This window comes from Schistocerca cancellata, chromosome 2 (genome assembly GCF_023864275.1).
Source record: "Schistocerca cancellata isolate TAMUIC-IGC-003103 chromosome 2, iqSchCanc2.1, whole genome shotgun sequence".
NCBI lineage: Eukaryota > Metazoa > Arthropoda > Insecta > Orthoptera > Acrididae > Schistocerca > Schistocerca cancellata.
In genome coordinates this window covers 935828169-935845074 of record NC_064627.1, presented here as the reverse complement: position 1 = coordinate 935845074, position 16906 = coordinate 935828169, and the positions used below count along the sequence as shown (strand labels likewise).

Sequence of the window (16906 nt, the reverse complement as noted above, 5' to 3'; positions counted from 1 at the left end):
AATGTTATGAACAGATGTGCTGACTGTGAGAGAAAAATACTGTAAGAAATTTAAAATGTTATATCAGTGATTAAAAGAAAGAGAATGCTGCTGGCCAGATTAAGGAAATTTTTAAGAACATAAATAAGGATGTCCAGGAAGGAAATACAACAGAATATTTAGAGGAAGGACTAAGAACAAAGTAAGTGGGAACAGAAGGCAGCATACAGATTTTGACTGCAGTCGAAATACTTTAAAAAGAGTGCTGAAAAATGACTCAGTTATAATCTTTGTCATCACTTGATTGAGAAATTCTTCCATATCTGAGGCAAACACCATTCAGATTTGGTACATGAGACCTTTTTGGAAATGCCTTGGCCCCAAATTAATTTGTTCACCATTACATGTTTTGATACATCATCAGAACACAGCTGTGGTGATAATAGCAAAATAATTAGAAGAAATGCTGATGGAGAAATTTTTTCATTCATGATGCAGCAATAACACTTTCAATAAAATACAAAGCAAAGCTCACAAAAGTGAGCACACGTCACTGAAAATAAGACTCTCATACCTGCAGAGTCAAGTGTCAAACTGCCTATGCACTGATAATTTACCAATGAAGAAAGCATTTCACACTTTTCTCTTGTATGATAAAGCTGCATGGCAGTGCAAATATTTTTGTTTTACTCACATACCATTTTTATTTTCAGTAATACTTGTGCAACTTTCCTATTGCCTTGTGACAGCTGGATTGTAAAGGGAAAAAACTATTTTTGCTATTTCTGTATTATGTGTACATTGTTGCATTTCTGTGCCTGTTGTGTAATTTCCACATAATGCTGTCTTGATGTCTGCATTTGTGCTGTATATACTGTCCATGTTTACGTGATGCAGATTATTTTGTAATTTTTTATTACTGTGGCATTTTAAAGTATTACACATGAACAGCTTGTGTTTAGTTGCAACTTCATGTAACAATCAATTGATACACCACTTGAATATTTTCATAGTGATCGTATTTTTTGATTATTCAATTTATTTTCTGTATGATGTTAACACAATTTGGCACTTACAGTGTTTTCTTCATCGGTCATCAATGCATAGGTAGTTTGGCACTTGACTCCATCGATATGAGAGTTTTATTTTCAGTGGCTTTTGTGCTCACTTTGTATTTCATTGTAGGAGTAGAAATTACTGTGTTATAGATGAAAAATTTTTTCATGAACATTTCTTATACCACTTCTTTTCACCAGAGCTGTGTTATTACGATGGTGGTGGTGGTAATGATGATGACAGTGTATCAACACACATAATGGTGAATGAATTAATTTGGAATCCAGGCATTTCCAAAATTGTGTCTGCTCATTTCTCAAAAAGCCACGTGTAATCTGTCAAATGCCCATCAGCCCAAAAACTCAATATTGTCCAGCATAACAAAATTTTTGTTCTTTGAGATCCTCCCTGCAGTGTAGAGATCAATGTATACATCAATCAGTGCTTTTAAAGTGCCTGACTACAAGGTCTGTTCAAAAATTTCCAGAATTTTGTCTACAAAATTTTATACACTTACAATTTACTTATTGTGAATGGTCTCTTTCAAAATACTCTCCTCCACAATTGATACACCACTCCCAATGCCGCTTCCACTTCCAGAAGCAGTCTTGGTACCCCTTTTGCTGAGTCACACGAAGAACCATCTGCAAATTATCTTTTATCTCGTCTATAATTGCAAATCTTCACCCTTTCAATGGGTTTTTCAAATTTGGACATGAAAAGAACTACACAAGGGCCAGGTCTAGATAGTACAGAGGATGAGGCGGCACAGTGATTTAATTTTTTGTTCAATAGTCACACACCAACATGGATGAATGTGTGGGTGCAATATCATCATGCAAGAGCCATGAATTGTCTTGCCACATTTCAGGCCATTTCCTTCTCACATTTTCTCATGGGCATCACAACATGTTTCAATAGTACCATAAATTATCAGTTTGTCCCTGCAGCACTAATTCATGATGAACTAATCCTTCAACGTCCAAGAAAACTATCAGCATGGCCTGGACGTTTGACCTGACTTGATGATCTTTTTTTGGTCTTGGAGAACCTTTCCAACCCATTGTGAAGATTGAACCCTGGTCTCAACATCTTATCCGTAGACAAATGTCTTATCACCAGTTATTAATCTCTTACGAAACATCTCATTCTCATTTGAGCAATCCTAAAGCTCTTCACAGATTGCGAGGTGAAGATCTTTCTAGTCTTGACTCGTGAGCCATTGCAACACGATGCATTCCAAGTTGCTGTGTCTTGATTTCATAACATGATCCAACTGAAATGTTACATTCTTGTGCAGTCTCTTGGACAGTCAGCCTTTGATTGGGACGCACAATTTCGTTGACGTTCCTCACATGAGTGTCGTCAGTAGACATCGAATAGTAGACATCAAATGGCGTCGTGAACAAGGGTGATCTTTAACTTCCATCCGGCCATTTTTAAACCATGTGAACCATTCATAACACCAAGTATAGCTTAAACACTCATCACTGTAATCTTTCTGCATCATTTTGTGTGTCCATGTAATGGTTTTCTTGAGTTTCACACACAATTTAATGCAGACACATTGCTCCTCTAACTCTGCCATCTCAAAATTTGCAAACTTTGCGACACAATGTTCTACTCAATACAGTACTGAACAATAACTAAGAGACATACAACAATGAAACTTCTGACAGTTACACATTAAATACAGGCATGTGCAAGGATGCCAATCACATTTTGCTCCAAAACACCATTGTCACTAGTACAGTCATGAGAGCTCAAAACATGGGAGAAGGTGACCTTGAGTGACCTTGACTGATGAGTCATGGTATACAATGGTGTACACTTATGGTAAGGTCCAAACAAATACACTGAAAACCATGTGAAGCTCTGCATCCTCAGTGCCAAGTGGGTATTATCAAAATAGGCCGTGTGGGCATTATCAGGAACTGATCTCCTTGAGTTCTCTGCAGCTGTTGAGCTGTCATAGATCACAGTGGTATCCCAGCACTGTCAATGCCTCAAGTCCAGCAACCCTGCTGCCATCATTAACATGAAAAATAATGCCATGTACTGCTACACTGGTTTGCACATAAGAAGGCAGGTAGTAGTATGCTTCGCAATGTACCATACAAAGCTTCACCCAGCAGTGTCATTTTGCTACATCTGTCTCTTGTGTTGTTCGGGATGTGTGTACAGCATTTAGTGTTGATTTTCATATTATTTTAGATATCATACTGAGCCAGTGTAATTTTCATCAGGGGTAACATAAAGCAAACATGACAAGTATTATGATAAGAGGTGTCATCAATAGTTTTCCTGGCATATAAATTGTTCTAGAGACAGAAGCAGTCTCCCAAAGTGGCACTTACCTCAGTGTTGCCAGTTACCAGGGTAGCCAACAGCTAGAGCGTGTGGCATGGGAATGACAGAGAGCCCATAGGCAATACCACAAAGTATTCTCCATCTTTCTCTGTACTGAATGCATCGTGTACCCCCCCTTCATATTTGCACATCACTGTATAAAATTCAGTTGCTCATGAGTGTACTTTAAATTTTTCTTTCTGGGAAAGAAGTGAATAAATACACTGTTAATATGATCTACTTTTAGCGATATTTTTAACACTGATTCTTTCTTTTGCAGCCATAGATCTGCAAAACTGTGGAATAACGAATCAAGGTGCCCAGGAAATTCTTAAGTTGCTGAAAGTTAATACTATTTTGACTGTTGTTGACATAAGAAAAAATCATGATGTGAATGGTGATTTGCTAAATGCTATAAAAAAACAGTTGGCTGAAAACAGTTCAAGAAATGTAGAAGATACACAGGAGGTATACCTAAATAACTTAAAATTGAATCTCATAGATTTTTTTAATGGTGATAAATTATTAAAACTCTCAGCATTGTTTAGCAAAAATGTTCTAGAAACAGATTCACAGGAACAAAATTCGGAACAAAAGATTAAATGTGAAAGGTGTTATTTAAAACCTTTCTTCTTGCTGGTCAATACAATTGGAATAATAGAGTTGAGGTAGAGGGGATGACAGCACACTTAAAGAAAATCTATCTTGAACATTTGAGACTTGGTTAAATTTATGTAATTAAATCTAGTTTTAAGATAAAGTAAGACTGCTGTCTGTTTGCACAAACTTCCACTCACAGTTGAAGCATTGAGATTCACACAAAGGCTGTTGTGAGTGCTATCCACGAAGTAACCACACATGCTACCTGAGACTGCAACCAGCCCACGACGGCATCTTGAAGTTCTTCACTGCAGGCAAACTACTGAGAGCCAAGCCACTTTGTCATGTGCATGAAGAAGTGAAAGTTTGTTGGAGCCAAGTATGATCTGCAAGGAGGATGTTCAAAAATTAAAAACTGGTTCATCAATTCTTGTGTTCCATAAAATTTCACATTGCCAGATATCCTTAATTTTCTGCCACAATATTTCAACACAGAGCCTTACAATACAGGTGACAGTACATTGAGCTCCCCTATTTGAAATCTCGTCGGCATGTGTGTGGTATACAGAATTGTCATTTCATAATGCTTACTTGAGCACAAATGCTTCTGCTACAAGTTGCAAGCTGCTGAGAGTCTTCCTTGGTGAAAATTTGGCTCATCAATGTCAGATCAATCATCTTCATGCAGTAAAATTGTAGTCATGCCAGCTACAGAGAGCTGAGCGCAAAGCTTTTCTGACAGTGCTCCCTACAGAATCCAACTGGAAACCTGTATCCCAATTGGTAAGTGCCTCAGACAGTCATTTTCTACTGATTCATTGATAATGGAGTTCCACAAGTCACAATTTTTGTTGCATTGGATTTTGCACCTGATCTGCTGAAATACAGTGTTCAGCAATAGTGGAATTTCTTGAAGAAGGTGAGTATGCCACGGGTGTTCCACAATGTGCCCCAGGAATTGGGCATCATTTCCCTATCATGATTTGCTGCATTCGCAGGGAATTTAACAAACACCTGCTTTATCTTACTGAAAGTTATATTTGACTGACCCCAAAAGCACTGAGATTTTTGAGGAGGAATATAGATCACTTTAGCCTTATGCTTTTGAAGTCTTGACTAGTTTTGGGGGAACATTTACAGTCTATGGCAGGTAGTCTTTTGTCTTTAAGGTCTCATCATTATACTCTTCCTGGTTCTACCATTTATGTGTCTGTAGCATTCTCTGTATCTTCTGGCAATATAATCTAAATGTATGGATAAAAATCTACTCACCAAGCAGCAACAGAAGAACACACACACACACACACACACACACACACACACACACAGGTTTAACTTTTGCAAGCTTTTGGAGCCAGTGGCTCCTTCTTCTGACACAGTGGCTCTTTCTTCTGGCAGAAGAGTTGAAGGTGGCAGAAGAGTTGAAGGGGAAGGAAGAGAGGTGAAGGAAAAGGACTCGAAAGGTTTAGGAAAAAAAATGGGTCCATTTCAGAAAAGTCACCCAGAACCCTGAGTCAGGGGAGACCTACTGAACGGGGTGAGAAGGAAAGACTTCTCATCCTGTCTGGTAAGTCTGCTGATAAAATTGGTAGAAGTTATTATAACTGTGGACATTTGTGTAAAATGGATCTGAGTACAGATGCCAAGTACTTAGTCATATCAAAGTTGGCTACTGAAATATTGCTCATAACAGATCTTAGGCGCACCTTGTGGAGCTAGGCTGTCCACACAGCCTAAGTGGAACTGAAGTATGCGGTCTTAGTCTCTCAGTAGGCTCCTTTGGTAAAAAGCCAGAAGTCAAAAAAGTTCCGTTGTTTCTCATATCACACTTAGATGGGTCATTATTGGTCTAGTGATATGTTGAGACACAAACATCGTTCTTATTAATATAGTCCTCTCATGGCATGATCATGGTAGCTTTACCTTTAACTACTTTGAGTACAATGGTATTTACATCTGTTCATAAGTTGTGGAGGATTGTCCTCTCCAAATGCAGAATGTTACTTTTCAGTGGTGCGGCATTCACCAACACATGGTAAGACTCCTGATGAATTTCCTCTGTTGCATCTGTTACAGGAGATTGGAAGGGGCATCCGGCAATTCACTCAAACTTTAATGGAACAGCCTATATGCCAGAAAAGCTTTAAATTCTGCATTGATTCTTGTGTTTGCTCGGCAATGTGTGGCAGAACATTGTTGTGTCAATACTTGATGATGCCACTGTTCACAGTTCTTTCAATAGAGCTCCTTACACATTACAATGGAAAAGAGAGAAGCTGTTATCCATTAAGTTTTTGTGTTCTCAAAAAGGAGTTTTGTGACTCACTGAGTACAGAGCTTGTGTTGTGCTAATTATTTAGTCACAGACTCATACAAAATGCCTAGAGAAATCTTATATGAATTTTCTGCACTAGTTCATAGCGGACTACAGATGGATGACCACTTCTGTTATAATCTTGAATATTTATCATTTCCCTCTTAAACAGACACCACCACTGCTCATCGCATTTGGCCCATATATGGCACAAATTTTTGTGAAGGAAAAATCAAGAACTTTGAGGATTTTTTTGCCACTAAAACTATATTATAATTTGATTTCACATTTGGTGTCATCTTTATTTACTGTTCATTTTGAAAAACTTCTCTGCTATTGCAGCTGTAACACACTGGCCTACCGCTATAGTCAGCATAGTGACTGTTTCACGTCCCTCACTGCTTTCCATACTACATACATAGATTACTTTCCAAGTAACCCATATAATAACTATTATTCACCTTAGCATTTGTTAAGTGCTAATGCAAGATTGTATTGTCTTGCTGTAGTGATGCAACATATCAACATTACAAACTTGATGCGATATTTTAATGTTTATGTACAGAGGAGACTTAATGTTCACCTGCCCTATTTCTAGGATGACTTATCACTAAAGTACTTTGCTAAGTTTGGAATTAAATGTGATGTGCTTTCCCTCATTTGCATGGCAGTATATGTGCAAACAAAACATCTCTCTCAAGCATACTAATATAATGCTGGGGATGAAATTTAGACTTCTTAAAACGTTATTTTAACACTTTTCTGCACATTTTAAAAGAGTGAAAATTTTTTTTTTTTTTTTTTGTACCGGTATATACTGTCACAAATCACGCACGCGCGTGCACACACACACACACACACACACACACACACACACACACAATTATGAGATACTATTTAATAAATTAGCAATGACAGAAGACTGTATTGGAGGATTATATACGCAGAGAGACAGAGGTATTGGCAAAAGTTGTTCACAGTATACCACTATAAATGAAAACAAATTTTGAATTTTAACACAGTTGTGTAGTGATCTTAAGTAGAATAGGCTTCTTTATGGTGGTGTAGTGATCTTAACTGTTGTGGATTGGCAAGACAGCCAACCCACTATGAGAGGAAGCCGAAAGGCACGCATTTTAGCTCACGCAGGCTGGCGTGAGGTCTGGAACGGGTCAAGGAATTGAGACTAGCAAAAAACGTACGTAGCTGCTGGAATACTTAACTTTAATCCATAATTGGTGAACATCGCTCTTGACGGTACATGTTTTACAGCATCAGTAGTAACTGGTAATGGCGCCTTGCTAGATCGTAGCAAATGACGTAGCTGAAGGCTATGCTAACAATCGTCTCGGCAAATGAGAGCGTATTTTGTCAGTGAACCATAACTAGCAAAGTCGGCTGTACAACTGGGGCGAGTGCTAGGAAGTCTCTCTAGACCTGCCGTGTGGCGGCGCTCGGTCTGCAATCACTGATAGTGGCGACACGCGGGTCCGACGTATACTAACGGACCGCGGCCGATTTAAAGGCTACCACCTAGCAAGTGTGGTGTCTGGCGGTGACACCACATTAACAATACCAAAGAAGAAAGTTGCTACTCACCATATAGCGGAGATGCTGAGTCGCGATAGGCACAACAAAAAGATTCACACAATTATAGCTTTAAGCCATTAAGGCCTTTGTCAGCAGCAGACACACACACACACACACACACACACACACACACACACACACACACAAACGTAACTTGCACACACGTCTGCAGTCTCAGAGAACTGAAACCACATTGTGAGCAGCAAGACCAGTGCATGATGGGAATCGGGGTAAGGAGGAAGCTGGGGCAGGGAGAGGGAGGGATAGTATGATGGGAGTGGCAGACAGTGAAGTGTTGCAGTTTAGATGGAGGGCAGGAGTGAAGGTGCAGAGCGGGGAGGGGGTAAGTAGTGGAAAGGAGAGAAATAAAAAGAAATTAAAAGACTGGGTTTGGTGGTGAAACGACGGCTGTGTAGTGCTGGAATGAGAACAGGGAGGGGGTTGGATGGGTGAGGACAGTGACTAACGAAGATTGAGGCCAGGAGGGTTACAGGAACGTAGGATGTATTGCAGGGAAAGTCACCACCTGCGCAATTCAGAAAAACTGATGTTGGTGGGAAGGATCCATATGGCACAGGCTGTGAAGCAGTCATTGAGATGAGGGATATCATGTTTGGCAGCGTGTTCAGCAGCAGGATGGTCCACTTGTTTTTTGGTCACAGTTTGTTGGTGGCCGTTCATGCAGACAAAACAGCTTGTTGGTTGCCTTGCTTACATAGAATGCAGCACAGTTGTTGCAGCTTAGCTTGTAAATCGCATGACTGGTTTCACAGGTAGCCCTACCTTTGATGGGATAAGTGACATTAGTGACCGGACTGGAGTAGGTGGTGGTAGGCGGATGTATGGGACAGGTCTTGCATCTAGGTCTGTTACAGGGGTATGAGCCATGAGGTGAGGGGGAGCAGGGGCTATGTAAGGATGGACGATTATATTGTGTAGGTTTGGTAGACGGTGGAATACGATGGTAGGAGGGGAGGGAAGCACAGTGGGCAGGACGTTTCTCATTTCAGGGCACAACGAGAGGTAATCGAAAGCGTAGCAGAGAATGTAATTGTTTCTCCAGTCCCGGATGGTACTAAGTTACGAGGGGAATGCTCCTCTGTGGCCGGACTGTGGGACTTTGGGAGGTGGTGGGAGACTGGAAAGATAAGGCACAGGAGATTTGTTTTTGCACAAGGATGGGAGGATAATTACAGTTAGTGAAGGCTTCAATGAGACCCTCAGTGTATTTTGAGAGGGACTGCTCGTCACTGCAGATGCGACGACCACGGGTGGCTAGGCTGTACGGAAGGGACTTCTTGGTGTGGAAAGGGTGGCAGCTGTCGAAGTGGAGGTATTGCTGGTGGTTAGTAGGTTTGATATGGACGAAGGTACTGATGTAGTCATCTCTGAGGTGGAGGTCAACATCTAGGAAGGTGGCTTGTTGGGTTGAGTAGGACCAAGTGCAGCAAATGGGGGAGAGGTTGTTGAGGTTCTGGAGGAATGTGAATACGGTGACCTCACCTTCAATCCAGATAGCAAAGATGTCATAAATGAACCTGAACTAGGTGAGGGGTTTAGGATTCCGGGTTTTTATGAGGGATTCCTCTAGATGGCCCATGCATAGGTTAGCATAGGATGGTGCCGTGCAGGTGCCCATAGCTGTACCGTTTCTAGGTAATGTCTTTAAAGGAGAAGTAGTTGTGGGTAAGGATATAGTTGGTCATGGACACTAGGCAGGAGGTTGTTGGTTTGGAATCCATAGGAAAGGTAGTGTTCGATAGCAGTAAGGCCTTGGGCATTAGGAATGTTAGTGTACAGGGAGGTGGCATCAGTGGTGACAAGCAGGGCACCGTGTGGTAAAGGGACAGGAACTGTGGAGAGTCGGTCGAGGAAATGGTTGATATCTTCTTTTGGGGGATAGGTTATGGGTAATAGGATTTTGTTGTGCCTATCGCAACTCAGCATCTCCGCTTGAGTTTTTCAACAAGTGATGTGGGTTGATTTTGATTAAGTAACACAGCAAAAAGCAAACAGTGGAAAGTCCAGGTTGGAAATCAACAATATTGTGAAGAGGACAGATTGCTACTCACCATAAAGATGACACATTGAGTTGCCGACAGGCACGATGAAAAGACTGTTATATATTAGGTTTTGGCCAAAGCCTTCAGAAAAGAGAAATGCACACACATGCGCGCGCGCGCGCGCACACACACACACACACACACACACACACACACACACACACACACACACAAAAACCACTACCTCTGGCCACTTTGGCAGTCTGTCCTTTTCACGGTATATTAACATTGCAAAAATTGTTGATTGAGACAAAGTTTTTACTAGTGTAGGCAGGTTCAAAAAGTTGCAAGTTGTTGTAGTTATGCAGAGGTGAAGAGCTTACACAAGATAGGCTAGCCTGGAGAGCTGCATCAAACAAGTCTTTTGACTGATGATCACTACATTAATAACAAACAAGGCAACAAAATGGTCAAAAGTAACTGAGATGAGTAGTTCCAGTATGTGAGATCCTTTTGGGTTTCTGAAATATCTGATGCATCCTTGGATGTATAAGCTTGTAAGGATAGTAATGACATACATGAAGTGTTCCTTTTATATTGCAGAAGAATGACTGCCATTATCCTAAGTGTGAGTCATAAGTTGCAAAGCCTCAACCTGTAGCTCCAATTTCAGACCCTTGCATCATATTAATTAATCTGGATATTTCATGCCCCAGATGATTCTAGATTGTTCTGAGAACTGTTTGTGTAGTGTTATTGCAAAACTTTTCCATGTTTATGTTTATTCACACATCAAGTACTGTAAATCCCATTTAGAACAAAATTTTCCATAAGTGGAGAACAAATTAAGTTATACATTAATTGGAAGAAGCAGACTCTGTAGGCTACTTCTGTAAAGAATATGAACAACAAATTATGACTAGCGTCAGTCTACTCATATGATAGTTATGGGATTACTTCTAAATTACTTTTACATAATACTGTCTATGTCTATGAATGAAACTTCCTGGCAGATTAAAACTGTGTGCCCGACCGAGACTCGAACTCGGGACCTTTGCAATATCCTTTCTTTCAGGAGTGCTAGTTCTGCAAGGTTCGCAGGAGAGCTTCTGTTAAGTTTGGAAGGTAAGAGACGAGGTACTGGCAGAAGTAAAGCTGTGAGTACCGGGCGTGAGTCGTGCTTCGGTAGCTCAGATGGTAGAGCACTTGCCCGCGAAAGGCAAAGGCCCCGAGTTCGAGTCTCGGTCGGGCACACAGTTTTAATCTGCCAGGAAGTTTCATATCAGCACACACTCCACTGCAGAGTGAAAATCTCGTTCTTGTATACTGTGTTCATTCTCCAGAATGTAGATATACTTTGTAGATTTCTTCCTTTATTTTTTCTTGTGTCATCTTTTTCTTCTTTCTCCATTTGGTGTAAATACTGAATCCATAAGAGCTATCGCCAAGGAATGGTGAGGAGCTATGTCATATTCCCCATACACTCTTGTGACTCTTATGTTGCCTTCTGATTTTTCATTACTGACAGTGTGGCCAGTAAGACATAAATCCTTGAGGTGACCATGTATACTTACGACCACCTTTAGTTTTTTAAAATAAACAAAATCTCTAAGCAATCTTCCATTGTTATTTATTACGTTTTCTCCCTTCATTCCCACAATCTATAGAATATGTTTACTCCCTACCCCTGCTGTTAAATCTCCTGTCAGTATTATTTGATACTTATTGTTATACTTGTCTAAAATTGATTGCAGTTTGTCATAGAAATCTATAGACTCTATTTTTCCCCCCTTCCTAAGGTGTGTAAACTGCAATGATGGTCAAGTTTTGTCTCTCCTCTTTGACAGAAAAAACTACAACTATTTGAAAACTGTAATTCTTTCATTTATGTAACTGTACCCTCTACTTCTTTTCTTCCATCTCTTATGTATGTAAATTGGGCTGCTTTAAAATTCCTGTCAGCTCTTCTTTGTTTGCTAATCCTCTGACGTTCTGTGTTGCTATCTTAATTCTATTGGCAATCCATTTATTGTTTACTTTTTTCATCACCATGTTTGTCATCAGTGTATTTGACCTTGATCCAAGGCTGTTTTGGGTACTATTAGTAATTAAGAAAATTCACCTAGCTGCCTTGCAAGGGCTGTGCAATAATATAATGTAAAAAATTAAAGTTATCAGACTTTACATCCTGATTCAAAATATTTTAACAAGTTGTAGTAGGAGTGGATGATGAGGTGTTCTTTTACTTTGTTTTTGAGTGTCTCGATGTTTTTAATTTCATATCTGGTGTCTCTCAGTACCATTTTGTATACTTTTTCACCTGAATATAAAACTCTGTTCTAACCTTAGATAAGGCAGCACAGTCTCTGCAGAAATTATTCTCACTTCTCCTACTGAGGCCGCGAATTTCACAGTTAATCAGCTCACTGTAAGGGAGCATATGTATAACTTGGGCAAAGGAGAAAAGACCATGTTTTGTCATTAGTAAAACTAGAGAATGGGTTTTTATGTAAGGTTTACACACAAAATATGTACATATTTATCGAATGAAAATGAGTAAAACATGTATCAGAAAAATATTTAACATGAAACAGTAATTTAAACTGAAATCAACTTCTGATTCACTTGTAGTGTTTATACAGGGTGTTTCAAAAATGACCGGTATATTTGAAACGGGAATAAAAACTAAACGAGCAGCGATAGAAATACACCGTTTGTTGCAATATGCTTGGGACAACAGTACATTTTCAGGCTGACAAACTTTCGAAATTACAGTAGTTACAATTTTCAACAACAGATGGCGCTGCAAGTGATGTGAACGATATAGAAGACAACGCAGTCTGTGGGTGCGCCATTCTGTACGTCGTCTTTCTGCTATAAGCGTGTGCTGTTCACAACGTGCAAGTGTGCTGTAGACAACATGGTTTATTCCTTAGAACAGAGGATTTTTCTGGTGTTGGAATTCCACCGCCTAGAACACAGTGTTGTTGCAACAAGACGAAGTTTTCAACGGAGGTTTAATGTAACCAAAGGACCGAAAAGCAATACAATAAAGGATCTGTTTGAAAAATTTCAACGGACTGGGAATGTGACGGATGAACGTGCTGGAAAGGTAGGGCGACCGCGTACGGCAACCACAGAGGGCAACGCGCAGCTAGTGCAGCAGGTGATCCAACAGCGGCCTCGGGTTTCCGTTCGCCGTGTTGCAGCTGCAGTCCAAATGACGCCAACGTCCACGTATCGTCTCATGCGCCAGAGTTTACACCTCTATCCATACAAAATTCAAACGCGGCAACCCCTCAGCGCCGCTACCATTGCTGCACGAGAGACATTCGCTAACGATATAGTGCACAGGATTGATGACGGCGATATGCATGTGGGCAGCATTTGGTTTACTGACAAAGCTTATTTTTACCTGGATGGCTTCGTCAGTAAACAGAACTGGCGCATATGGCCCCATGTTGCAGTCCCATCGTCCCTGCATCCTCAAAAAGTACTGGTCTGGGCCGCCATTTCTTCCAAAGGAATCATTGGCCCATTTTTCAGATCCGAAACAATTACTGCATCACGCTATCTGGACATTCTTCGTGAATTTGTGGCGGTACAAACTGCCTTAGACGACACTGCGAACACTTCGTGGTTTATGCAAGATGGTGCCCGGCCACATCGCACGGCCGACGTCTTTAATTTCCTGAATGAATATTTCAATGATCGTGTGATTGCTTTGGGCTATCCGAAACATACAGGAGGCGGCGTGGATTGGCCTCCCTATTCGCCAGACATGAACCCCTGTGACTTCTTTCTGTGGGGACACTTGAAAGACCAGGTGTACTGCCAGAATCCAGAAACAATTGAACAGCTGAAGCAGTACATCTCATCTGCATGTGAAGCCATTCCGCCAGACACGTTGTCAAAGGTTTCAGGTAATTTCATTCAGAGACTACGCCATATTATTGCTACGCATGGTGGATATGTGGAAAATATCGTACTATAGAGTTTCCCAGACCGCAGCGCCATCTGTTGTTGAAAATTGTAACTACTGTAATTTCGAAAGTTTGTCTGCCTGAAAATGTACTGTTGTCCCAAGCATATTACAACAAACGGTGTATTTCTATCGCTGCTCGTTTAGTTTTTATTGCCGTTTCAAATATACCGGTCATTTTTTAAACACCCTGTATTATCTTAACATGGACTTAAACATTGCAGAAACAGGGAAAGTACATGCACTTTAAGTTACTTAATTTTTTATTCTGCAGCCATAGAATGTTCCCAACCAGAAAGAATATTTTTGTTGGAGGAAAATGATCTCTCAAAGTCTCAGAATGTTGAGAGTGCAAATTTAAGGAGATGAAATGTTCCTAGAGAGATGTAGACTGGGCATAATCTTCTCCCCACTGGGGGAAACTGCAGACAGTAGAAAAGTCGAGTAACCTGCTTTTCTTGCCCAAGCGGTGTCACAGTTACTCGCTACCTTCTGCCTAGTATCACCATTAATGTCAATCAGCATGCATTTGACATTCTCAACAATTTTTAGTGATTTCTGCAAAGGGAGACTAATAGATTCTAATTCTTCAATGCTAATGGCAAGGCAGGCAAAGTTACTCTGGATGCATGCCAGAGCATTTTTGATTTAGGTTCAGTGAAAGCATTTTGTGCCTCTCATACTGAAACTGAAAATTCTCTTGAAAATGAATCAGTCACAGATTTCACAGCTTGAAAATGTTAATCATAAAAAACTGAGCTTCAATCCCTGTACCCCACTGGATTAGGACAGGCTCTGGGGGCAACACAAGATTTGGCAGCAGTTCTCAATAAACTAACACATGATGGGAGGCAGGGGCTTTGAAAAATACTTTCTTTACATATAAAATTATTTTATTCTCTTGTGGGTAGTTGCTCCACACTTATCTGGTGATACGTTGCAGTGTACTGACCAGGCAAATGAAGAGTATTAAGTTCAGATAGAATACATGGAAGGGCAGTTGCTGCCTTCTGCTTGTAGGCTGCAGCATTCAAATACAGAACAACTTTTTCTTCTTGGACCCTTCAGCCCACAGCACTTTGCCATTCATCCTGCTGTTGAATGAATTGTGCATTACAGCAATTTTAAGGAAATCCGTACTGGCTTTGAGGTTCTTCTCCATCGAGTTTGCCAACAGTGAAATTGCTTATGAAATATCCATGTACGAGGTGCATTCAAGTTCTAAGGCCTCCAATTTTTTTTTCTAATTAACTACTCACCCGAAATCGATGAAACTGGTGTTACTTCTCGACGTAATTGCCCTGCAGACGTACACATTTTTCACAACGCTGATGCCATGATTCCATGGCAGCGGCGAAGGCTTCTTTAGGAGTCTGTTTTGACCACTGGAAAATCGCTGAGGCAATAGCAGCACGGCTGGTGAATGTGCGGCCACGGAGAGTGTCTTTCATTGTTGGAAAAAGCCAAAAGTCACTAGGAGCCAGGTCAGGTGAGTAGGGAGCATGAGGAATCACTTCAAAGTTGTTATCATGAAGAAACTGTTGCGTAACGTTAGCTCGATGTGCGGGTGCGTTGTCTTGGTGAAACAGCACACGCGCAGCCCTTCCCGGATGTTTTTGTTGCAGTGCAGGAAGGAATTTGTTCTTCAAAACATTTTTGTAGGATGCACCTGTTACCATAGTGCCCTTTGGAACGCAATGGGTAAGGATTACGCCCTTGCTCTGTCCCAGAACATGGACACCATCATTTTTTCAGCACTGGCGGTTACCCGAAATTTTTTTGGTGGCAGTGAATCTGTGTGCTTCCATTGAGCTGACTGAAGCTTTGTTTCTGGATTGAAAAATGGCATCCACGTCTCGTCCATTGTCACAACCGACGAAAAGAAAGTCCCATTCATGCTGTCATTGCGCGTCAACATTGCTTGGCAACATGCCACACTGGCAGCCATGTGGTCATCCGTCAGCATTCGTGGCACCCACCTGGATGACACTTTTCGCATTTTCAGGTCGTCATGCAGGATTGTGTGCACAGAACCCACAGAAATGCCAACTCTGGAGGCGATCTGTTCAACAGTCATTCAGCGATCCCCCAAAACAATTCTCTCCACTTTCTCAATCATGTCGTCAGACCAACTTGTGCGAGCCCGAGGTTGTTTCGGTTTGTTGTCACACGATGTTCTGTCTTCATTAAACTGTCGCACCCACGAACGCCCTTTTGACACATCCATAACTCTATCACCACATGTCTCCTTCAACTGTCGATGAATTTCAATTGGTTTCACACCACGCAAATTCAGAAAACGAATGATTGCACGCTGTTCAAGTAAGGAAAACGTCGCCATTTTAAGTATTTAAAACAGTTCTCATTCTCGCCGCTGGCGGTAAAATTCCATCTGCCGTACGGTGCTGCCATCTCTGGGACATATTGACAATGAACGCGGCCTCATTTTAAAACAATGCGCATGTTTCTATCTCTTTCCAGTCCGGAGAAAAAAAATCGGAGGCCTTAGAACTTGAATGCACCTCGTATGTCTGTTGTTTCATCAGAGGCTATTCGTATGTGGTGGTTACTTATATAATGCCACACACTTTTTCAGAATCTCGTGATAACAAGAATCTAAAAATTAGAAAGAAAACAATCAGTTATCGACAAAATTATTTAACTGGATTGATAAAAAATTTACTCACCAAGTGGCAGCAAAACACACACATAAAAGACAGTTGTAATTGGCAAGCTTTCAGAGCCAGTGGCTCCTTCTTCAGGCAGAAGGGTTGAAGAGGGATGAAGAAAATTGACTGGAGACGTCTAGGAAAAGGGGTAGATTTCCGTCCCATCCCATATGGTAAGTCTCCCCTGACCCGTTCTGAGTGACTTTACGAAATCTACCCTTTTCTTAGACCTCTCCAGTCCTTTTTCTTCACCCCTCCTCCTTCTTCTTCAACCCTTCCGCCTGAAGGAGGAGACACTGACACCGAAAGCTTGCCAATTACAACCGTCTTTTATGTATGTGTTCTGTCACCACTTGGTGAGTAG

The 16906-nt window shown here is 41.0% G+C and overlaps 1 protein-coding gene across 3 annotated transcripts in view; it reads left to right on the top strand.

Moving 5' to 3' along the window:
• Positions 1–16906, top strand: part of LOC126162903 (centrosomal protein of 78 kDa-like) — a 119714-nt gene that overhangs the window by 82449 nt on the left and 20359 nt on the right. For all 3 annotated transcript variants that reach the window (XM_049919711.1, XM_049919714.1, XM_049919712.1), the window contains exon 6: positions 3665–3852. In XM_049919711.1, the coding sequence (XP_049775668.1) occupies positions 3665–3852 (188 nt within the window). The remainder of the gene's footprint in view (positions 1–3664; positions 3853–16906) is intronic.